Source organism: Arvicanthis niloticus, unplaced genomic scaffold (assembly GCF_011762505.2).
Source record: "Arvicanthis niloticus isolate mArvNil1 unplaced genomic scaffold, mArvNil1.pat.X pat_scaffold_352_arrow_ctg1, whole genome shotgun sequence".
Classification (NCBI taxonomy): Eukaryota; Metazoa; Chordata; class Mammalia; order Rodentia; family Muridae; genus Arvicanthis; species Arvicanthis niloticus.
The window spans coordinates 1,580-25,389 of NW_023046006.1; the positions used below are offsets into that span (position 1 = coordinate 1,580).

The following is a 23,810-nucleotide window of genomic DNA, read 5'->3' on the forward strand; positions in this document are numbered from 1 at the left end:
CACTCAGGGCTGGTGCCTGTGCTCAGGACTGTTTTAAGGCTCCCCTCCTTAATTGCCTCTTATGTGCAGCCCAGGTGAGAACTGCCACGGGTCACACCTCATTTAGCTCTCCCTCCACTCCAAGTCAACACTGAGGACTTCTAACTTGGCTTTGTCTTCCCAGTCCTCTATACTAGACACCTGCCCATAGGTACCTATTATCATTGACTGTCCTAATTACTTTACTGTGATAAAACACCATGACCAGGCAACTTATAAAAGTGTTTACTTGCACTCACTGTTTCAGAGGGTTAAGGTTGATCGTGGAGAGGCATCTTTACAGCAAGCAGTAGGCATGTTGGCTGGAGGAGCAGCTGTGAGCTTACTTGATACCCAAATAGCAGAGAAAGAGAAGTAGAGCTTACTGGGAATGGCATTGGCCTTTGAAGCACCAAAGCTTGCTCTGGTGACACACCTCCTCTTATAAAGCCACACCTTCTAATCCTTTCCAAAGAGTTCCACCAAGCAGGAAACAAGTATTCAAATATATGAGCCTGGGAATCATCTCATCCAACACACACACAAACCCAATGTCTTCCTCCAATGTGCTCCTACACTACAATAGAATCAAGTCCTCTGCTCAAACCAGAAGCCTCACCTGCATTCTTGACCTCTTCTGGCCTCTTCATTACACCTTCTATCCATCCTGTCTGCCTCCACATCCTTCACACAAGCATCCTTATCTGGTGTTTGCATATGTCCACGCAAGAGTACCTCCAGTGAGTGCCCCTCCCAACCTTTGTTAAATTCCTAGCCCCTTTCTATATATTCTTTGTTAGGCACCCTCCTGCAGGTCTGTCCACTTGGCTGACCCGTCTTCCTCATCTTAACCCTGCAGTCAGAGCCTGGCTGGAAAGCACCCGGTGGCCTAGCCTCCTTGACATGGGCAACTTCATGAGGAAGATAAACTTTTCACCTGCCACCTTCCTCCCTGACCTGATCATGCCAGTCATCCCAAGAACTTGCATGACCATCCTCCTTTGGAAGTCTGTCCCTGAGGTCTGGAAGTCTATTGTAGTGTTCTCAACCTTCCTGATGTTGAGGCCCTTTTATGTATATAGTTTCTTATACCATAAAATTATCTTGTTGCTACTTCATAGCCATAATTTTGCCACTGTTATGAATCATAATGTAAATATCTGATATTTAGGATATCTGATATATGACCCCTGCAGGGGTTGAGAGCCCCCAGGTTGAGAACCACTGATTTGTTGGTCCTGCCCAACACAGTCTGTTCTTTCTTGCTCTGCTGTGCCTTTCATCCCCATGCATCTTGGACTCCCTTTTTCTCTTCCTTGTTCTCAGCATGTAGTGGACACTTGAACAGTAACTTTGAACAGAACTGTAGTAATGTCAGAATTTTTATGTAAGAAGGGCTAGAGACAGTGTACTAATTAAAAGAGCCTGACCTAGAAACTGACCTGGAAGCCATATTTTCAATTAACATTTGATATTTTTAGCTTTTTTTTTTTTTTGAGTTCTAGATTATAAAAAATAAAGATGCCTAATTGCTTCATATTTGTACAAAATTGAGAGATTGGTTTTCTGTGTAAAATGTTGTTTTAGCTTATTTTGAGGGCACTAGAGTGTTTTTCCTACCCCAGTCCCAGAGGAAGGGAAGAAGAGGAGTCTGGAGGACAGGAGGAAAGGCTGAACCATGGACTGCCCTTGAGTAGGGAATTACTCATGTGTTCAGTTGGTGAAGCGTGGGTTGCAAGCTTTGTGTCTGACATACACACTTGCCTTCTGACCATCACCGTTGCCCACCTTAGACCCTCATGTTTTACAGTGTTTGTAAATTACCAACATTTTCATTTAAAGAAAAAAAGTACTTCCTGCCTTTTAAATGTTAGCATCTCCTATAAATAGATTGCACTCACCACAAAGAGGAGTGATAATTCCCAGCGTGGAGTCACCAATCTTAAAGAGCCTCACTGTCCTCTTCTCTCCTGTCAGTTACATTGTTTCTGGAGTTTTGGAAGCGGCGCCAGGCGGAGCTTGAGTATGAATGGGACACTGTTGAGCTGCAGCAAGAGGAACAGGCCCGGCCAGAGTACGAGGCCCAGTGCAATCACGTGGTAATAAATGAGATCACTCAGGTATGTGTCTGTGCTGCTGCAGTGCAGTGCTCTCCTGCAGGTTCTCAGCATAGTGATGCAGTGCAGTGCTCTCCCTGCAGGTTCTCAGCAAGGTGCTGCAGTGCAGTGCTCTCCTGCAGGTTGTCAGCATAGTGATGCAGTGCAGTGCTCTCCCTGTAGGGTCTCAGCAAGGTGCTGCAGTGCAGTGCTCTCCTGCAGGTTCTCAGCAAGGTGCTGCAGTGCAGTGCTCTCCCTGCAGGTTCTCAGCATAGTGATGCAGTGCAGTGCTCTCCCTGCAGGGTCTCAGCAAGGTGCTGCAGTGCAGTGCTCTCCCTGCAGAGTCTCAGCAAGGTGATGCAGCACAGTGCTCTCCCTGCAGTTTCTCAGCATAGTGATACAGTGCAGTGCTCTCCCTGCAGGGTCTCAGCAAGGTGATGCAGTACAGTGCTCTCCCTGCAGTGGTTCACAGCATGACCCACCAGGCCATCTTGGGGCTTGAACAGTGCAGGTGCCTGAGCCCACTGTGGCACCTCTGAGGTGCTGAGTACCCAGACGTGTCTGACACTGCTTAGGACAGTGTACACGGATGACCATTGTGGCACCTCTTTTACAGTAACAGTGTATTTTAGAAAGCGAGAATGGCAGAGTTGTTTAAGGAAGCTACTTTGGATGTACAGATCAGTCTCAGTTGTCACAGGCAGCTTCCTTGCAGTCAGTTTTCATCCTGTGCTAGCTTAGCTCTCTGTCTTGTGCTCAGACTCAGTCTCTGGCCCACCTTCTGATTAGGCTGTACACAGAAAATACTGTAACTCTTATTAAAGTCAGAAGGGGTTGAAGGACAGGAATGCATATTGTCCTACTGTGTGCCAGCACTGTGTGAGGCATCTGACACTGGAAGAGTCTATCATAACTACTGCTGCCAAAAAAACATATCTCCCTCTATATCCTCAAACCCCCAACAGGTGATTTCTGGGTATTTGCAGTATTTCTGTCAACACAGGGAATTCTGAGCTGTTCTTAGTCACCAGGGTGGGAATCTGCTCCCACAGAAGGTTTTGAATAGAAGCTACTGCTCCTGGGAGGAAAATCCTTTTACCAAGTGTCTGAAAGGTCCCCAACTGTAGTTTTTCTTAGTTAGCATCCCCAGATTTTCAGAATGTGGGTGCTGTGAGGGGTGGGGAGTACTTAAGCATTCTCATTTTATAAATAGCATAGCAGGTAGCATTTGTCTCTTGGGATACAGGGAGCCCCCATTCTGAATAATGACTGCTCTTTGCAAGAGAGGACAGGGCAGTACCTCAGAGTAGATATTCCAGTATGAAACCCATAACTCAGGCAATGACGAAGCCTCCAGAGAACCAGAGGGGAGATGGTCTGGCCATTTTAAATGGTCAGCTAATGAACTAAACCCCCAGTGAAATGCTGTTTGCTAAAAATTTCCGAATGAAATCTCACTGTTCTTTATTCCTCGCTTCTCCTTCGTTGCCTTGTGCATCCTTCTGGCTTAGAGAGCAGAGTGCTGTGTTTCTGGCACTGCAGGCTTATGCTCAGATCCTAACCCAGCAGCTTATGGGCTGACTGATCCTGGATCTGTGCCTTCGTTCCCTCTCTATGAAATGGAAGTGATGGAGTTTCAGTGTTGCTCTGTCAAGGGTTGATTGGGATGGAGGGGGGTGTCTAAAGGTCAAAGGTCACTTAGGAGAATACCTGGCACAGAGTGAGGGCCAGCTAAGGCTCACACCTGGTGCTACAGTCTGGCTATTCTTCCAAGGAAGTCAGGAAGAGTCTTGTCTTCCTCTCTTGGTAAATTATAAGATGGAAACTCTCCAGAAATTCATTATTGTACTACGTTAGTATGTAAAACTTGACCAAAACCCACGGATCTGATAGCTGAGAGCATTCGTCAGGTGAGTAAAGGGCCTGTGTTCAGTGTACAACACCAAAACAAAGCAACACTGAACATGGCCTCTGTGTCTGTCTGAGATCATTAACTAACTATGTGTTAGAACAGTATGCTAGCAAGCTAGAGTTTGTTTTTAAGTGTAAGATCTGTTGACACATGCAGAGATAGCAGCTCTGTCGGTGTTGCCCCCTTGACCAGCCATTTCTATTCACCAGGAGGAAGAACGTATCCCATTCACTACCTGTGGGAAGTGTATCCGGATCACCCTGTGTGCTAGTGCTGTCTTCTTCTGGGTAAGAAACTGTCTCAAGCCTATGTTTTTGAGTAACTGTTTAATTTTGTATTACACGACAAGGTTTTCAGTATCTCTTTTGAAATATTGAGGGAAGTGCCAGCCAGGTATGGTGCCTACATGGTCTCATATGGAGAGGTGTGGTTGTTACATGGTATCAGAGAAAGAGATGGGGCTCTGGAGCGCTCCCTGGTGGCTTCATGGAGTATTGCAGGTCAGGGAACCTTCTCCATTATCCAATGTGGATCTTCTGTTCCTTCCACTCTGTTCCTGTCAGCAGGTCAGGGGTTTCCAGCCATTACTGAAGAGGCATGTAGGAGGCAGTAAGAACTTTAAGTAGTTGCAACGGTAACTACTAAAAGATTTAAATGTTAGAACTTCCCATAACAAAAAGATATGCCAAAAAAGGCATAAAAACTACAGAAAGGAAAAGAAATTTTAAAAACAGATTTTAAATGAAGCAAAAAATTGCTAAGACCACCAGACTTTACAAACTTGTTCTGTTTGTTATTAATAAAAACATTAGCTAAGCGGTGGTGGTGGTGTACACCTTTAATCCCAGTACTGTAAGTTCAAGGCCAGCCTGGTCTACAGAGCAAGTTCCAGGACAACTAGGACTATACAAAGAGAAACTCTATCTCAAAAAACAAACAAAAATATTAGTAGTACAATTTAATGACAGCTTTGGCTTAGGAATAAAGAGATTAAAGAATGTGACATGGCAGCTGGATCCAGGCTCTGAGGCAGAGCGTTAATGCATCAGAAGTGGAGAGTTGTAGATTCTGACTGAGTTAATGCACAGTGGAAATGTTGCTGGTTGCTGGGGAAAGGAAGGCCATGGTCAGACTTTGGACCACACGTTGTAACAAATGCCAAAATACCTTTTAAACTGTAAGCCATAAATTAGAAATAAAAATGAGTGAATGTACTTTCTAGGCCTAAACTCCACTAGCAGCGGAAGACATTTCAGAGAAAAGTCAGAGTTTGACACACTGAATTTAAACAAAATAGCGGAAGAAATATAAACACACGAATGCGACACAGGACTGATACCTTAGGACAGAGTCCACACAGCTGCAGGAGCTCAGTAGCTGGTGACAGAACACATATGCACCAACCAAGGAAAACACAGTGGCCCATATAGGAAGACATCCTGAGCCGGGAGGCGGGGTGGAGGTGAAATTGCTCATTGTGAGACTCTACTCTCTGCCTCTTGGGGGCGCCATGTCAGCCTCTCCAGCCTCTCTAGCTAGGTGATTTTGTTTCTCCATTTTTCCTACAAAGCAGGTGACTCAGAAAGATTGGTGTGTGGCAGCTTAATTTAGCTTTTAGAAACTGTTCATCAAGAACCATCTCAAAGTCCAGAGTGGCCACTGATCTGTCATGCCAGTCTTCACAGAGCCAAGACAGGAGAGTTAGTTCATAGTCATCTTGGACCACATAGCAAGATCTTATCATGAAAGGGACAGGTGTTATGGAGAGGCAAGAGTATTTTCACAGACATTATCACATTTTATAACACACATGCACACACATAGGCCTATACACACTTGAACACCACAGCCTAAAATGGCCTACTTCAGACTCAGCCAGACAGTGGAGAGGGCTGTATATACTTGCACAAGTTTACTCATGAAATATCCATGACGTGTAAAACTCTTAAGGTTTATGATGAGTTCAAGGGAAAGATACAGGTGACACAAAAAGTGGCTTTTAATGTGTAAATAAGGCATAGTTCTGAAATAACTCACCTTTTATTTTCATAGTTTTCTTACCTATTTTCTTGATATTACTTTTTATAATTAAAAGATTCTTGTCCTTTTTTTAATCGGAAATAATAAAACCAATTTTCCTTTAGTGTATATGATAGTGAAATAGAAGTTGGGTTTATCAGTTCCTGAAAGTCAACTCCAGGTCTGGGGTATAATTTTGGTGAGGGCTGGTGACTACAACTTAAATAATATTCAGTGGGTATCCTGCCGGCTGAGGGTTTAGGAGAGATTGATCCTACAGAAGAAAGGCAGCTTCTCTCCTAGAGAAGGAAGGAATCTATGTCAGTCCACTGTGGAGCTCTCCACAGTGAGCACACGCTCGCTACAGCTTAATCTGAAATACGTTAGAGTCAGAAAAATATAAATCTAAGGGGTGAGTGTGCCGTGCTCCGCGAAGACCAAGCAAACCCCACAGCCAGTTGTGGGGGCCTAGCAGGTTGTAGCTCTGGAAGGTACCAGAATCTGTTACCCAAGCCAAGGGCGGGGCAGGCCAAGTGGGAAGCAGGGGTGGTGATGTCTCTGTCTGACACTCGTGCTTTTCCCTCCCGTCGACTTAATCTACAACAAATTTTTACTCTTTCAGCCTGTGTGTTTTTTCAGCTTTCTAACCCTGCCTACAGTGCAGACTAATTAGAAAATCCACCGGTGAAAGAATGTTGAGGTTGGCAGTGAGCGCTCCAAGGATGTTCTTGTGATGAATAATTATAAAAGTAATTGTGTGTTGGGGGGGGGGGCGAGGGGATCATTAGAAAGGTTTAAATGGCCTGTTTGGAAAAATGCACCGACTTCTTCCATCAGCATAATACAATTTTTTTTCAGCCATAGCTAATTTACACATGCGCACACGTGCACACACACACACACACACAATCCTTTTCATTTCACAAGACTTAACTGTGAAAGAGGAAAGGAGATAATGAGTGAGAATACAGGGAAATACAATGCCTTCTCTATATGCAGATTGCACAGCAAGGAAGAAACCGTCTTTTTAACACTTTGGTTGCCATAATCATAGTTAATACTACCCAGTGCTATTCCTAGGCCTAAGAGAAGTATTCTGACCATTGTATGGAGAGACTAAAGCCTGGGCGTTAACCTGTACAGGATTCACAGCCAGCGGCAGAGCTGGGGCTTACATGGAGGAGTCTAGAGCTCCTCTCCCCTATATGTTGACGTAGGGTGTACCTTGCTTGGTTTTGGAGGTCTTGTTCTCTGTAGCTCCCCCCACCCCCACCCTGGCTGTCATCATAAGCAATCAGACATGGTTCTAAAGTATGTCCAAGAAAGAAACCATAGGCAAAAACAGTTTAAAACCGTCTCTCCGGTGTCTAAATCAGTGGCTCTCAGCCTTCCCGATACTGTGATTCTTTAATACAGTTCCTTGTGTTGTGGTGACTCCGAACCATAAACTTATTTTGTTGCTACTTCCTAGCTATAATTTTGGTACTATTATGAACTATAATGTAAATATCTGATGTGTAGGATATTGAATATGTGACCCCTGTGGGGGTCACGACCCCCAGGTTGAGAACTACTGGTCTAAAGTTTGTGTATCAAGTAAGGAAAGGGCCTTTAACATGCACTTAACACTGGCCAGAGAAAGCAAACCTGTTTACTGAGGAAGTATAATTGTATCCTATGTAAGCTCTGTAGCGGGCGTCCTGGGAAGTGGGAGTCAGAAGTACAGCAGGTCCGTAGAGCAGTGCTCGTGGGGGCAGGTGTGAATGACAGATCAGGAATTCCTGAATGTGGCCGGGCAATGGTGGAGTACGCCTTTAATCCCAGCACTTGGGAGGCAGAGGCAGGCAGATTTCTGAGTTCGAGGCTAGCCTGGTCTACAGAGTGAGTTCCAGGACAGCCAGGACTACACAGAGAAACCCTGTCTCAAAAAACAAAAAACAAAACAAACAAACAAACAAAAAGAAATTCCTGAATGTGAAAACCATGAGATGCCCTTAAAGCAGAGACCTACTGCCAGTACCAGCTACCTGGTACCTTGGCCAGTGCTCCAGTCAGACCCTGCTGATGCCATGGTAACGGCAAAGCCATCCCCTGTGAACTCTTAGTGACTAGCTCTCTGACGGGAGGAATTAACTGAAGAAACCCCTGCAAACTCCACATCTGACTCAATCAGTGTTGTACAAGGGACACTTTCATTGCTTCTGGGATCATGAACAGTCCTACCTAGGACAGCGGTCCTCAGCCTTCCTGATGCTGTGACCCTTTAATACAGTTCCTCGTGTTGTGGTGACCCCCAACCATAAAATCATTTCATTACTACTTCATAACTGTAGTTTTGCTTCTGTTATGAATTGTAACATAAATAACTGATATGCAGAATATCTGCTATGTGATCCCTGTGAAATGGTCACTTCGCCTCCAAAGGAGTCACAACCCACGGGTTGAGAACCACTGACCTAGAAGGTCCCTCCACCTTTGTGCTATCTGAAGACAACGCTCCTTTTAACACAGGCATTCTTTAGTGGCACTCTCTTAGTTTTACAAGACAATTACATAGAACACACAGCAACTGACACACCATGTCCTCCCTTGCCCGACACACAGTGTGACCATCCACAGTATCCCGCTCAGATGGATACTCTTTGGCTCTCAGGTTTCTTCTCACCCCACCCCATCTTCTTTCGTGGCACATATGTGAGGTTTCCCACAAGGGGCACCTGCCCTTTCATCACGTAAGCACGGGGCCAGCCCTGGTGCAGCGCTGACTGACTCGTCATCGTCACTGGCGGTTTCAGATCCTGCTCATCATCGCCTCTGTGATCGGGATCATCGTCTACAGGCTGTCCGTGTTTATCGTGTTTTCTGCAACGCTTCCCAAGAACCCCAACGGGACAGACCCGATCCAGAAGTACCTGACCCCACAGATGGCCACATCCATCACAGCCTCCATCATCAGCTTCATCATCATCATGATCCTCAACACAATCTACGAGAAGGTGGCCATCATGATCACCAACTTCGGTGAGGTTCTGCCCGGAAGACCATTGAGCTGTTTTTCATTCCTGTGGGTTAAAATGGGTAGAAACGGTTGGATGCGAGCGTATCGCTCTATCCCATATGGACAGTTAGCCATGTGCATCTTTGTGTTTGAAGATGGTAGCACTGTCCAAGCTCTGTAAACACATCGGGGTGAAGAATATGTTCGGTTACATTAGCTTCTGTGTTCTGCTGCTGAAAGCAAATGGTCTTTTTATTGCGAACAAGCAGAAGAGGGTCTAGGCTCCAGCTGCAAGTGCACGCCTCTGTCACAGAGAAAACAAACTGCCTCACTGGTGGGTGCAGTGCCATCCCCCATGCTGTCTCTGTTAATACAGTTCTCATCAGAGCTGCCTGCTGTAATGAGTGCCGCTTCTGGATGGCTCTCGTCCCAGGCAGCTGCTTCATGGCTCCAGCTGGGGCCTTCCCACACCCTGCATGCATTTGGGTCGTTCTCAAAATGATGGTCAGAGGTCAGACTGGCTGAGATTCCTAGCTAGGAGGACAATCCTTTGTGCTTCCCAAATGCCTCTAGCCAGTTATTCCTGCCCTACTGTTTCCAGCAGAACCTAGGATTCTGGAAGACAAAAGGACCGTCTTCACTGGGCAGTTCAGAGCTGATTTTCTGAGGGGTTGGCTGTGTTGCTCAATGGCACAGCTCCAGGGTTTGATCCCTGGCACCACAACAAAGATAGCTGAGGGATTTTAGACCAAAACAGTTCTTGCTAATATTTGATAACATATACTTATACGTTTTAAGGAGAAGTGTGTGTGTGTGTGTGTGTGTGTGTGTGTGTGTGTGTGCGCGTGTGCACGCTACTTGCCATGGAAGATGTTGTGTTTATTTGGGAAGAGAACTCATAACAATGTATAAACTCAGAATTAACACAGCGGCTACAATAAGGAATGAAAATCAGATTAAACTGAAACAGTGTGAATCGGATTTCTTTCAGTGTGTTATCTGGGGTGTCAAGGGTCTTTGATTTGAGTCTCAGAGCTGTTCGGAATTTCAGTGTCTCTCTTGTCGTTGATCTGACCGCAGAACTCCCAAGGACCCAGACTGATTATGAGAACAGCCTGACCATGAAGATGTTCCTGTTCCAGTTTGTCAACTACTACTCCTCCTGCTTCTACATTGCATTCTTCAAGGGCAAATTCGTAGGCTATCCTGGGGACCCAGTGTACTGGCTGGGCAAATACAGAAACGAAGAGGTGAGAAAAAACAGAGACATGTTACTCTCTTGACAGCTGAAGCTGCTGCTTGCTTTCTCTCGGCTGCTTAATGAATAGTGACTTCCTTGTGTATTTCTGAGATATTTTTAGCCAAGAGAACCAGTAGAGATGTTAATACAGCGCTTCTTTGCAAGTTAATACACCTGGAATCTAAACGTTGTTCTCTTTGTAACACACCAGTGTGACCCGGGGGGCTGCCTCCTTGAACTGACTACACAGCTGACCATCATCATGGGGGGAAAGGCTATCTGGAACAACATACAAGAAGTACTGCTCCCGTGAGTACTGCATGGGTGACCCTGGGTGGCAGGAAGGGGGACAGGCCAGCCCACCCACTGAAATAGTTTATCCATGTAGCCGTACATCTGTCTCTAAAGCAGATTAGAATAGGCTGAAATTGAAGGCCTCTGGGCAAAATGTCCAACTGGTCGTTTGTATGTGCTTAATACTTATATAGAGAGGCTCAGCCAGTGGCTCAGCTGTAATGCGCTTCATGTGTGAGCATGAAGACTGCAATTGGGAACCCCAGTACCCATGTAAAAAGCCAGGCACTGCCATAAACACCTGCACCCCGTGTCAGGGAGGGAGAAACAAGAGGATTCCTGAAGCTCACTGGCTGGCTAATGAGCATAGCTCAAGTGCAGAGCTCTGGGCTCAAGGATAGACCATGCCTCAAAGAAGCTAGATGAAGATTGAGGAAGACATGATGTCAACCCCTGGACTTTACATGCTCATGCACACTTGAGTGCACACATGAACTCACACAGATGCACACAGTAGTTATAAAAGACCCTCATCTTCATATCTAACAGAATCTAACACCTGCTGTAGTTTATGTCTCTTAGGTTATCACTAATGGCTGACTAAACAGACCTTTGAGAAAAGGCTCTTGTTAGCGATGTGAACTAAATATTGCCACAAATTTGCATAGCATCCCCCCATGCATCTAGAAGGCGTTAATAGTAACGTGTTACATGACTAATATGTGCCGGTCTCTGCACTAAGAGCTATGTGTTTTCATATGTTTATGTGTGCCGGTATATACTTACATAGCTTAATTTCATAAATCTTAATCTCACTTTTGCTGATGAAGATCTGTGCCTTAAAGGGATTAAATGACTTACCCAGATCACACTGACAGGAAGAGGTTACGGTGAGATTCAACTCCAGGATTCTATGACTTCAGACTCAGTGTTGTCAAAAACAGACATTTCATGTGATCCCTGAGACGTTAGAAACAATCACCACAGGAGTTTTTGAATGGTTTCCCTAAAACACTTGAGAAAATGGCAGAGCATAGTGACTTCCCAATTGTTAGCAAGGGCCCTACTATGGGATCTGCCCACAGCCCAGCAACCCCTGTATTTTGTGCAAACAGGACACTTGACATAATAGTTTTCCATTGCAATTTAATAAATTATTACAAGCTTAATAGGTTAAAATAAGGTTCTATGTCTTCCAGTTCTAGAGGTCAGAAGTCTGACATGGGTCTCACAGAGCTAACTTCAAGTGTTGGATAGCCAAGGCCTTTCTAGAAGTTGTTGGGTGAATCTGCTTCGGCCTTTTTGGGCCTTGAGGCTACCTGGACCCTTGCCTTGGGATGCAGCCTGTCAAAGTTCTGCCCTGTTCGCTGGTTCTCAGCCCTCACTAAGTCATCCAGAATGGCCACCTGTACTGTAGCTGACGCTTTCCTGGACCTGACACTCTTCAGATCTTCCTCCTCTGGAGGCTGTTCTGACCAAACACTTCCTTTTTCAAAGGACTTTCTGGCTTCCATTTTTGCTTTCACAAAACTTCTGGTCACCCTTCTACTTTGCCTCCTCTGTGATCTCTCTATTCTGTGCCAGCACCAACAGAGTCCTCTATCCTTAATGTCTTCCAGCATGAAGGTAAACTTAGGAAGGATTTTAATTTCAAAAATGTAAATTCTTTGTAACGCCTTTTATCCCACTGTGCAGTGGGATGGACTTGCTTAGAACGCTCTACCGGATGCAGGCTGGTGCCCCTGCAACCTTCACTGTGCTGCCTCACCACATACAACCCCTGCCACGTACAACTCCCACCTCTTTTTCTGACCTGAATCTTTGCCTCCCCCATTGCCTGGCTTCTGTTCATTCTCTCTGAGGCTTTACCCACCCTCTTCAGCGTGACCCGTCAAGGCCCTTCTCAAAGCAAAGACAACACTCCCATCCCAGGAAGGGATTCCAGCTTTAGCTGTGAGATAACTTTAATCCTGCCGCACAGAAAACAACCCTTCCTTTCATCGGGTTCATATTTGTGTTTTTCCAGATAAGTAAAAGTAGGTCATGCACAAATCATGCCGTTTCAATATGAAAATGTATTTGAAAAAAAAAAAAAAAACTTAACTCATTCTTAGACAACTAAGGGAGCATTTTCTGAGCCAAGTAGTGTGTTTAACACTACATTTTTTGATTAAGAACTGCTTGGCAGTGAGCTGTCTTCTGAGCTTTAAAAGTTAGGGGGTAGGGTGTATTTTCTAAATTAATTATGAGCAATTGAAATGTGACCTGCAGCACCCTCGGTCTGTCCATGTTTTGACTTCAGGTAAGCTTACTGTGATCAGTGGCAGAGATTTCTATTCTGGCTGAAGATACTGACGTCATATGTTTTTAATTCTCCTCCACTGGCTGGAAACCCAAGACTGCCGAGTGTCAGTCAGGACAGCCTCCCTGGGACTGCTGCTCTGTGTGGGCCAGTTCCCTGCTTCCACACAAAATCCAGTACAGTGGGGTGCCCATTACCTCTGCTTCCCAGACCCTCACTCCTCTGAAGAGTGTCAGAGCAGAGAAAGAGCCATCCCAGTTCCTTTCATATGAGGTTGCTATGCCAGTGGAACACAGTAGAAAGGATATTTGACCAGAGTTTCTTAGACTTGGCCGTTTCAGGCCCATACCCTTCATTCAACACGGATTCCTAGACTAAGCTGAGCCTACAGCTAGACTGGTCCCAGGTACGGAGCAGGGGCTGGGCATGAGACCCTGAGCGAGTGTTGCCTTGGCCTCATCTGCAGATCATCAATAAATCAGATGGTGTTTTGCTGGAGCCGAGAATGTCAGCCTGCTGGTCATCCCAGCAGGGATGTTTGAGACAGTCTAGGGATTTTCTTTTTTCTTCCCCAAAGATGATGTTAACATTAAATAATGAAAACCCTAAAAGATGGGGAACATTAGCGCCCTCAGGTATTCAGCCGGGGGATGGCTGTCACATTTCTTTCCCTCTGTGTTTGTATCTCTTGTCTTTTCAAAATTACAGAGCATTTACATAACAAGGGAAGATACTGTAGTGGAGCAAACCTTCTCAGGGGCTGCCACAGGCCTCCCTGGCCACACAGACCCTTCACTAGCATGCTGAATTCGGGTGTGAAATAGTCAGGTCACGGTGGGCGCTTCTGGGTGGCTGTACTAAGTGGAAATACTGGTAGCTGGCTCTAGTTTGATACAAGGCCAGAGAAAATGAGACACAAGGTTTGATCACGTGCTTTGTTAGTGTTGCAGTAGATTTGTACAGGAGTTACTTTGTAACCTCTGCTTCTAGTCTTCACCAGGGACGGAAAGGATCTGTTTAATTCTTTTTTCTTTTCTTTTTTTTTTTTTTTTAAGTTCTGTGGTGTAATTCCCATGTGTAGTCAAGGTTGAGATCTGGCTCCAGAATCACAATTCGTTGTTGGGGTTGTTGTTGTTTCAAAAGAATCAAAGACTCAGAAGATGGATAAGTCTCTATTACAGATGAGTAATTGAACTCAAGAAAATGGAACAATAGGCTTAGAGTCTATAGTTCCTAAAGCCAGGCAGAGAGTCATCTACTGTGGCCTACAGTGTGTGGGAAGACAGCATGAGAGGAGGGAGAAGTAGCTGCTGAGTTAGGTATTTGCCAGGACAGAAGATGTATTGGGAAGCCCAGAAGAAAAATGCTTGCTTTTCCTAGGCCATAGACAGTGTTCAGAAAAGGCCGGGGAGTGGGAGATGGAGCAAACAAACCAACAGAGAGCAAGCCCTTATTTATCACGATTTGGTGTCACCTATGGTAAGAGCTCCTGGGATGACTGCAATGTTGAAGATTCTAGGGCATCCCCAGATCTTTGGGTTGACAAAGGAGGCTTTGCTGTCCACAAACAATGACATCTTTAAGCAGGAGCTGTCAGTCCACATGGCCTGTTGTCTCCAAGCCAAGATTCCAATCATAGCTCCATATTCAATGGCCTCCGCTTGTTAGCTCATATTGATGAGCAGGAGGTCCCACAAGTGTAGGGAAGCGTGGATTCTCTGTCTGGATTCCCATTAGTCCCGACATCAGCCCTGGCTAGTGGACATCCCACCGGCACATTTCAATTCCACCAGAATAGCTGGAGAGCAGGAGAGTGTGGGTTTCAGGATCTTCCAACTCTGAGTTCTTCCTCTTGCCTGGCCTCCTATGGAGGATGTGGGAAGAGATGGGGAAGCCAGGGCCTGTTCTGTGGAAGAGGGTCTGCCCTGAGTGAGGCCTCACTGGTAGTCAGGGGAGGCTGGCATGAGACCACCAGCAGGAGGAAGGCCAGCACAGTGAGTCAACTGTTGTCAGCCTCACATTTTAAACACTTGATGGGTTTGAGGAACAGGTGAGGGCCTGCACCAGTTTGTAGCATTTGTCTTTAGAGTCCCAGGATGGGTCCTCATTGTCAGAATTTCAGACCCACACAAACCTATTGTCTAAGCAACCAAATTGTAGGAGATGCTTGTGCATATACTTGAAGCCAGCTGTCACTTGAGGAGGTGGGGTTTGTCACAGATGCATGGCCAATTCTGTTACCATCTCAGATCTATTTTCAAGGCAGATTGTTAGGAAAAGGGCAAGCATTTTTCAGGGTCAGAGAAGCAGGATGTTCAGAAGGAGAGAAGGCTGGAAAGGAGCCATATGCAGTGATGCACTGGGCATGCTCTGTACCCTCATCTGGAGAATAATCATCTCTTCTGTTGTCCTCAAGTTGTTTGGTTTGAGGCAGTCTGAGACCTATTTTATCATTTTTGTGCATAGTATTCTGCAGTAGCCCCTCACTTCCCTTAACTAAGAACACCCCAATCCCCCCAGTGGTCTCAGAGATTCCACAGCAGTGCACTGGCCTTGCTTTCTACTTTCTGAGATCACAAGAGCTTCTGTGTTGTACTGGCAAAGGCAGGTGTCATCCCACGTCAGGCTGTCTGTAGTCACTAGAACCAGCCTGGAAGTTCTCGCCCTGATGCTCAGCCTTCTGGTTCCTTCAGAGCCTCACATTTACTATCATAAGGTGACCATCTGTCATGGTTTGTATGTGCTTGACCCAGGGAGTGGCACTATTAGGAGGTGTGGCCTTGTTGGAGTAGGTGTGTCACTGTGGGTGTGGGCTTTAAGCTCCTCATCCTAGCTGCCTGGAAGTCAGTCTTCCACTAGCAACCTTCAGATGAAGATGTAGAACTCTCAGCTCTGCCTGCACCATGCCTGCCTGGATGCTGCCATGTTCCCACCTTGATGGACTGAACCTCTGAACCTGTAAGCCAGCCCCAAGTAAATGTTGTCCTTATAAGAGTTGCCTTGGTCATGGTGTCTGTTCACAGCAGTAAGACCCTGACTAAGACATCATCCCTGGTTCTCCCTGCACACTATTACAAACAGAACTTGTCTATACCAGCTAGGACTAGTTTGCACTGCTGTCTTCCTTCTTATTATTTCACTGAAAATTTTCATTCTGAAAAAAAAATATTTTGAAAAAAATCGGACAAACTGGAGATGTTTAACATGCAAAAGAGAAACTAATTTCTTGAGAGGATTACATTTATTTAGCTTTGAGACAGCAAGAAATACTTCATGTTGCGGGTCTGACGTGTGTTCTAATCTATAATTTGATCTTTCTGACAGATGGGTTATGAATCTAATTGGACGATATAAAAGAGTCTCAGGATCAGAAACGATCACTCCACGATGGGAACAGGATTACCATCTGCAGCCCATGGGCAAGCTGGGATTGTTCTATGAGTACCTTGAAATGAGTGAGTTTTCTGTAAAGTATGTTGGGATATGGGTTGCAGTTAAAAGCATCTGTTGTTGACCCACAGAATTATTTAGCGCATTGATGTGAAGAGCAGTATGTTTTTCTCTACCAGGATAAAATTATATGGTAGAGAAAAAAAAAATCAAAGCTTTCAGATATGATGGCTGTGTGTGGTTTTGTTAATGTTTATGTTGTTCAAAGCTAAGGATTTATTCTCGTGCAGTGAGATGGAATTTTCTTTGACGTATGACTTTACTGTGAGTTCTCAGAGTGTTCTGGCTGTGTTGTTCTCAATGAACCCTATCACTGTCATGATCCAGTCAGCTTGGGCTCCAGTCCATGCAGACACTGTGACTGGCTGGGACAGAATAACAGAATAAGCATGTAAGAGTATGCTCTCTCATGGCAGGGATGTACCCTCTATTGCCTTTCATAACTTGCTCCTGCCCAAGATGGCCTCTTGTTTCCTCTGCACAGGGTTTGTATGTGGTGCCATGAGCAAGGAAGCAGTGTACTGGCCTGGAGTTAGGACTTGGCACAGGTCCTGCCCTGCCTTCCTGAATGTCTTGTCCATTTGTGGATTGTTTGCTTGGGCTCTTTTTCGTCATTGGTTTCGAGTGACTTTGAGCTCTGTTGCCTTCGATAGATGCAGCTCAGACAGATTTCCCCGGAAACACTAACCTTTTTTTGTGAATGGCATGCTAAATCTAAAAATGGCTAACCGTTTGCATATTCTGTATCTCTGCCCTTTCACCTATACTTTACAATGAATCATGATTTTTTTTTTAAGGTAGTGAGAACAGAAAAACAGGCATAAAATCTGACAGGCCTTACATTTATGGATAGGAATTTGTGTCTTTTCCAGGAACAGTGTTTCCTGCAGATAGCGGGTGGGTTATTAAATCGCATTCTATGTATAAAATATCATTACAAAAATATGCATAATACAAGGGAATATCTGTTTGTCTGGGTGAGTAAACAGTCCACTTTTATGTGTCTGTTATCAGCCTGGGGTCAGATTTGGAATTCATTTTTGCTTTTTATCAAGATTGGGTTTTATTAAGGGTACAGCATCTGTGCGGAGTGAATTGTAAGACAGTCGTATGTCCTATCTCTTGCCAGGGCCGTTGTCCTGCAATAGAATGTTATCTATTTGAGCTTCTCCCCAGCAAAAAAAAAAAGACTTGATGGGAACTTGTTTTGCCCCAATTAATTAGCTAAATGTATGACATTAAGGGAAAAGCTACATGGCCGTGCTTTGGGGAAGAAAATCAGACTTTAGAGTTTCCCAGGCCTATTAAATAGTTAATTAACTAATTAATTGGACTCATCCTACCCTACAATATACGTATGATATATTCTGTCATAACAGACTTTGAGATTTCCTACAGTGTTTTGTAGCCATCCCAACAATTCCCAGTGACTTAGAAAGCTTCCCTCCCGAGTTTCCGAGCACAGACAATGTGTTACTATGTAGTCGGTAACACTGAAATCTGTGTTGAGTGTCAAGTTGTGGAAGATACATTCTTCAGTACCCTTTGGATTCTTGTATTATTCCTCTAAAAATAAATACCATCTTTGGGTGTGGTGTCACTCCCATGTGACCGTCACCGTGTTCTTCCATGTTTGCCAGCAGCCCCAATGTGCACCCAGGATTGGGTGTACCAGTGTGCCAAGCACTGTATTCTTTGCCAGAGATACCAAGCTGAGATTCAGTGTGTGCTCTTGCGGAGCACACCTTTTTTGGATGGGGTCTGTATTTGGTGGGCAGCCAATTAACTAGGTGACATCAATTGATGCTGATAAGAGAAAAATGCATATCCGAGGTCATGGGCATGGGGATAGATGTGGGGAGACAGGTTTGGTGAGCATTGGAGGAGTGACTCAGGTGGAAGATGAAGAATAGCACTTCCAAGATACCTTTCAGGAGATAGAATATGCCAAGCAGGAGGGAAGCTGGTGTGGAGATGCTCTGGTGTCTGTAGGATGGCAGTGCTACTGGGGAAAGTGGGTGCGCAGGTCAGGCACTGAGGAGCTGTAGTGAGGCCATGGGGGTGGGGTGGGCTTGCCTTGCAGGAGTTGGCAGACTGCCAGCGTGTTGATGAGCCCCAGGCAGAGGAAGGAAGCAGGTGGAGAACTCCAGCAGGGTTCTCTCTGCAGAGAAGGCTTTTGGGGGTGCCAATGTTATTCAGGGGAGATTGAAACATGGCAGACAGGTGCATAAGACAGGAGAGAAAGTTAAAGCTAAAACCCCGTAGATGCTAGAACCATAGGAAGCCGATGGAGCCCTACGGGTAAGAGTGTTTTAGAGGCTCGTCTTTAATATATAACTTGCCTTTTTGCGTTAAGTAAAAACAAATCAAAAACCATCCCGTGGAGAGGAAGATGCCTGGCCCTGTCAAAAACTATCTGTCTAAATGAGCAAGGTCAAGAGCACTCCTGGGCTTTGGCATGTGCGGCCACATTTGGGGGTGAGGATGGGGGTGGGGAGCTGCAGGAGTAATTTCCATGCAGCCGTAAGGGCTTGTGGGATGCAGAGCTCAGAGGTTTGGGGTGACTGGCAGAGAGAGCAATGGGGGATCTTCACAATGGGGGGGTGTTTTCTACCTTGCTAACATCTTCACTTATTCTTCATTTCAAAGGGTGCTTAGAAAGTTCTTCTTACTATTTTTAATATTAAAAAAAAAATCTTAATCCTTCTGGGGTAAAAGTGATGAAGGCCCCTAGCTTTTGCAGTGATTTAGCCAACTGTATGAGAACCCTCAGGTTAGCATACAGTACGATCCCGTGAATATTTGTATTTCTTCATTAGAACCTTCTGTTTAACCAGTACCCGTGTTTGCATGTACTAGAACCCAGTGTCACAGTGACCTGGCCGTTCTCCTTTGATTCTTTATCAGAGTGACTTACATTAATTGTCAATGTTATTTTAACTGTTTGTTGATGTCTCTTGAAATTTAAGTGTCTAAAATAACCATAAGGAATTACTAGCTAGATTTGTATGTCCCCAAATTGAGTCTAGCTGACTAAGAATATACACACCCTGTCATTCATTCATTCATTCATTCATTTTATTTTACAATACTCATTAGTCTTAACATTAATATCCAAGGCTGGCGTGGGATATTGGTTAGAGAGACGCAGAGGCAGGCGTAGCTCGGCTGCTAACACAGCTTGGGTCCTTGCCCGTCTGACTTTCCTGATGCTGACCGTACCAGCCTTACCTCCTCGCAGTTCTGAGGTACCACTCTCATAGGCTGGTATCTCAGACCAGAAGCATGTGCACCACAGCCTTGCCCTTCTTGAGGAAAACGGAGCACAGGCCTAGAAGAGTTGTCAGGGGACATCTCCTCCAGTCTCAGGCTCACTCACACCTGTGTAGGTGTCTTCCGCGGCTCTGCTAGTAAGCTGGGAAGGAACTCAGAGAGGCTTCTTGGCTAGATCTTTGGTCTTAATCTCACTCTTCACGGTCTCCGTGGCGGAGTTTATCCTCTCTCTATTTATACCAAGGTCAGATACATTTCAGATAAAGAGAAAGGGCTGAGTTACCACTGGAATCTTGACCTTGTGACCACACAGACTGACTGCTATATGCGTACCTGTGACACGCAGGGGATGAAGTCTCTGGAGGCTTGGCTGCACCCCCTCATTTGCTTGATGCTAGCAGGCTTCCAACATCCTCTGAATGTCAGCTTCATATCCACGCATTTCTGTTTCTCTTTGCTTACTAGAGACTTCCACTTTGTTCATTTTTAATCCCAAGCCCTGGATCTGCTTCTCATATTATCTTAACAGGAAGAGTGGGCAATATGCTTAGGTTACCTCCGACGTACGACCAGCACGTAACTGTGCTTGACTTAAAGACTTTCCAATATGTCATTTCTTTTGAGTGAGTACATGTGTGGAAATAGGCTGTGTTTAGTCACCTTTCTTTAGATTTCATATTTATGTTTCGTATTCGTCCTGCCGTGAGCACTGTGTTGTGATTGGCCATGGCTCTGTCTCCTCGCTGGGGTGGGTCATCTGTTGGCCTTTTAAATTTCTTTACAAGAGTAGGGGAGATTATGTTGTCCTCCTGTCTGTCCTCTACACCGTGATATGTGTCCATTCCATTGACAGTTATTCAATTTGGGTTCGTCACCTTATTTGTGGCCTCTTTTCCACTGGCTCCCCTGCTGGCTCTGGTGAACAATATTTTGGAAATAAGAGTGGACGCATGGAAGCTCACAACTCAGTTTAGACGCATGGTGCCAGAAAAAGCCCAGGATATCGGCGCATGGCAGCCCATCATGCAAGGAATAGCCATCCTGGCCGTGGTGACCAACGTGAGTAGCCTGGGATTCACGGGTAGACCTCTCAGTATTATCTTTACAGGGGTGGGTGTGTTGCCTGCGTGTATGTGGAACACATGTGTGCTTGGTGAAGCCAGGAGATAGTAGAAGCCCTCCCACCCCCTCGGAACTGAAGAATCAGATGGTTGTGAACCGCCATGTGGGTGCTGGGAACAGAACCCGGGTCTTCTGCAAGAGCAGTGAGTGTTCTTCACCAGTGAGCTATTTCTCTACACCCAGTATGGTATTTAATAGCTATGCAACTGTCTTCTGATACATTTTAGTTACATTATTATTATTATTATTATTATTATTATTATTATTATTTATTATTATTTTTTTATTATTGATTCACCGCACCAGGACAGCCTGCAGAGGGATTGCTGTTGCTCCTCTGCTGGTGTCTTTGTCTAAAGAAACATAAGAGTAATAAGGACGGGAACTTTCACTCGTCTGTGGCATTAAAAGAGTGCTTTTAAACTCGGGCAGATACAGGTTTGTTCCAAGTCACAGCATCCTAAAAGCATCTCACCATACATTCCAATGAATAGGTGCATCACATCTTAAAATATTAACTGTGATGAAGGAAAAATTGCCCATCCTAACTAGATGTTCGTTACCCTCTTGTCTCCAGGGAAACAAGCTCCTATGAGAGGCGGGGCAGGCCCAGCTAAGAGAGAAGACAAGTATAACCTGTACAGGTTGTTTGCTTTGACAGAGGCCAAGTGGCAGCTCTTAGGCAGAACAATTTAACACCAGACCTTCAGAGGATCTCTTGCCTACAAATGTCCTCAAAAACAGGGTTATTTCTGCCCTACTGATCTCGCCAGGCCCAGCTTCCCAAACAAAATGATTTTTTAATTTTAGTTTCTTAAGCCACAATTTGCTGAGTCCCCATGAGCTCCTGCAAAAGCAGAAGAGAAAGTGGCCATTGTCTGTCTCAGGCCCTGGGAGAGGGAAGTGTGCTGTGAAGTCAGGCAGATCTGAGTTCCACTTCCCAGCACCATACAGCTTGAGCTGTGTGATCTTGGCCCCGCACACTGCCGGGCCCCATTTTATATGTGTTAGATGAATGGTTCTGTACTCAGCATGGCTTGGGAAGTCGCCGAGTTGCAGCGGACACACGAAGCCAGATCCCCGTTCACATAGTTGCCTCTGTTTGACTTCATTACCTGACATCATTAACTGTGGTTCCCTGAGGACTCTGACAGGCACCTCAAAAATCAGTCACCCCATTGACTGGTTACAGTAAAACAAGTTAGCTGTCACCCCTCCCCCACCAGTTTTCTGAATTGCAGGCAACCCCTAGCTTCAAGAAACTGATAGATTAAATCAGTTCTCTCTCCCCCAAACAGCCCCTACCTTCAATGCCCACTGTGTTTGAAAATGAAGACTGATGGTAAGAGCCACGACAGCAAGGCCTTTCAAGTTCCACAGTCATGAAAGCAGGAGTCTGTCATATCCAATATGCCACAGTACATTAGGCAGGGCAGGAACATGGACCTGTGTGCTTTAGGAAGACTTTAGGCATGGAGGTTTGAGACTAAAAGCATTTTTTTTGTTTGACCTTCAGAAACAGAAAATTGATCTGCTTCAAACTCTTGACTCCTCAAGCATTTTGGAGTGATTCTGTTAGGCGCCTTCTCTCTTTACCCACGCCATGGCTGTATTCCATGAGCACAGATGGAGGATTGGCTTGGTTTCCAAAATGGTGCATGCATGTGTGTGCGTGCGTGCGTGCGTGCATGCATGCATGCGTGTTCCTGCGTGTGTGTGTGTGTGTGTGTGTGTGTGTGTACACGCGCCCCTCAGTGTGTATATTCACACAGATACACACCCACTGTCTAATTGGGGTTACTGGTTACTTTTTTATTATGTCTTCACAGAGCCCAGTCACTAGATTGTGTCATTGATTAAACTCTTGACAACCTTTCGGCCCATATTGTTAAACACGTCTGTTACCCTGCTTCTGTAATCCTCCCCCTGAAGTACTGTACATAATGCCCATAATCTAATGTGTACAAAAGGAAGAAGAGAGGCCACCCGGACAGGGGACACCAAGCAGGAGTGTGCCGTGAAGTCACTTGAGTTAAAAGCTGACAGTCCCGTAAATAAGCACAGTTGACACTGTTGTGCCATGCCAGAACATCTGCTATTGAAGGGCAATTTTAATTTATTTTGATATAAATAGAACTTGTGTGCAGAACAGCATGGGAGATGAGGCAAGCTACGTTCTGTGTATTCTTGTGGCATACCTCAGAGCAGCTCAATTCAGGGAGAAAGTTACCTTGTCACAACAACAAAGATTTTTCCTCATTGTTAAGTTTTTTTGTTTCTCCCTGGAGTGTATCTCAGGTGGCTCTGTTAAAAGATAGCATTGAGCTAAGTGATACCAGGAAAACTTCACCTATTGAAATCTGTCACGAGACCAAATCTTTCCATCTTACCTCACTGCTGACAGGCAGACGCGTGTGCACGTACACGTACACACACAAACACACACAGATTCTTCACATCGCAGAAAGTGAGAGGGGGAACTGGCTCGAGTAGGGGGAAAGCCTCTTAACTGTTTCCTTGCTTTGCCCAAATCTCATTTGTTAGTTTGTAGTCTCACTGCAACTAAACGGTATGTCCAGATAAATACTATTAAAAATCACTTTGAGCCAAAAAAAAACCTCTGTGTTTGTGCTTCAGTTGATGATTGGCCTTCCATGGATACAATTTCCCCTTTGTCCTTCCTGCAAGCTGTTTCATATACCAGAGTTTAAGCCTGAAGGGAAAGCTCTTTGGGGAAGGTGCATGTAGTTCTAAATAGGCTTTTGTCCCAGTGCGCTTCGCCCGGCATAGGCACAGGCTCATAACTATTCCTTCTATACAGGAACATACTAAGCCGTGTTAAATGATAATTTATGGTTTCAGAACTTGATCCAGTTAATCTTCTGGAAGTTTGGATGCTCAGATACTAGGTGTTATAAAGTTAGCATTGTTTCCTGACTGAGTGAATGGAACAAACCCAAGGTAGTTTATCAGGCCATGGACTGTCTCAGTAAGTCTCAATGTGAGTTTAGTGGCTGTTGTATAACCATGGATCAGGAGACGTGTGTTTTAGTCAGTTTTCAATCTTCTTTGTGAGAAACAAGTGA

General features: G+C 45.1%; 1 protein-coding gene across 1 annotated transcript in view; it reads left to right on the forward strand.

Moving 5' to 3' along the window:
• Positions 1-1,966: 1,966 nt before the first annotated feature.
• LOC117701956 (anoctamin-6-like) overlaps positions 1,967-23,810 on the forward strand; it is a gene marked incomplete at its 5' end in the record, with an annotated part of 30,862 nt that continues 9,018 nt past the window's right edge. The window contains 7 exons of the mRNA XM_034493359.2: positions 1,967-2,138; positions 4,236-4,313; positions 8,841-9,066; positions 10,124-10,293; positions 10,495-10,592; positions 16,204-16,334; positions 20,456-20,661. Of these exons, the coding sequence (XP_034349250.2) occupies positions 1,967-2,138; positions 4,236-4,313; positions 8,841-9,066; positions 10,124-10,293; positions 10,495-10,592; positions 16,204-16,334; positions 20,456-20,661 (1,081 nt within the window). The remainder of the gene's footprint in view (positions 2,139-4,235; positions 4,314-8,840; positions 9,067-10,123; positions 10,294-10,494; positions 10,593-16,203; positions 16,335-20,455; positions 20,662-23,810) is intronic.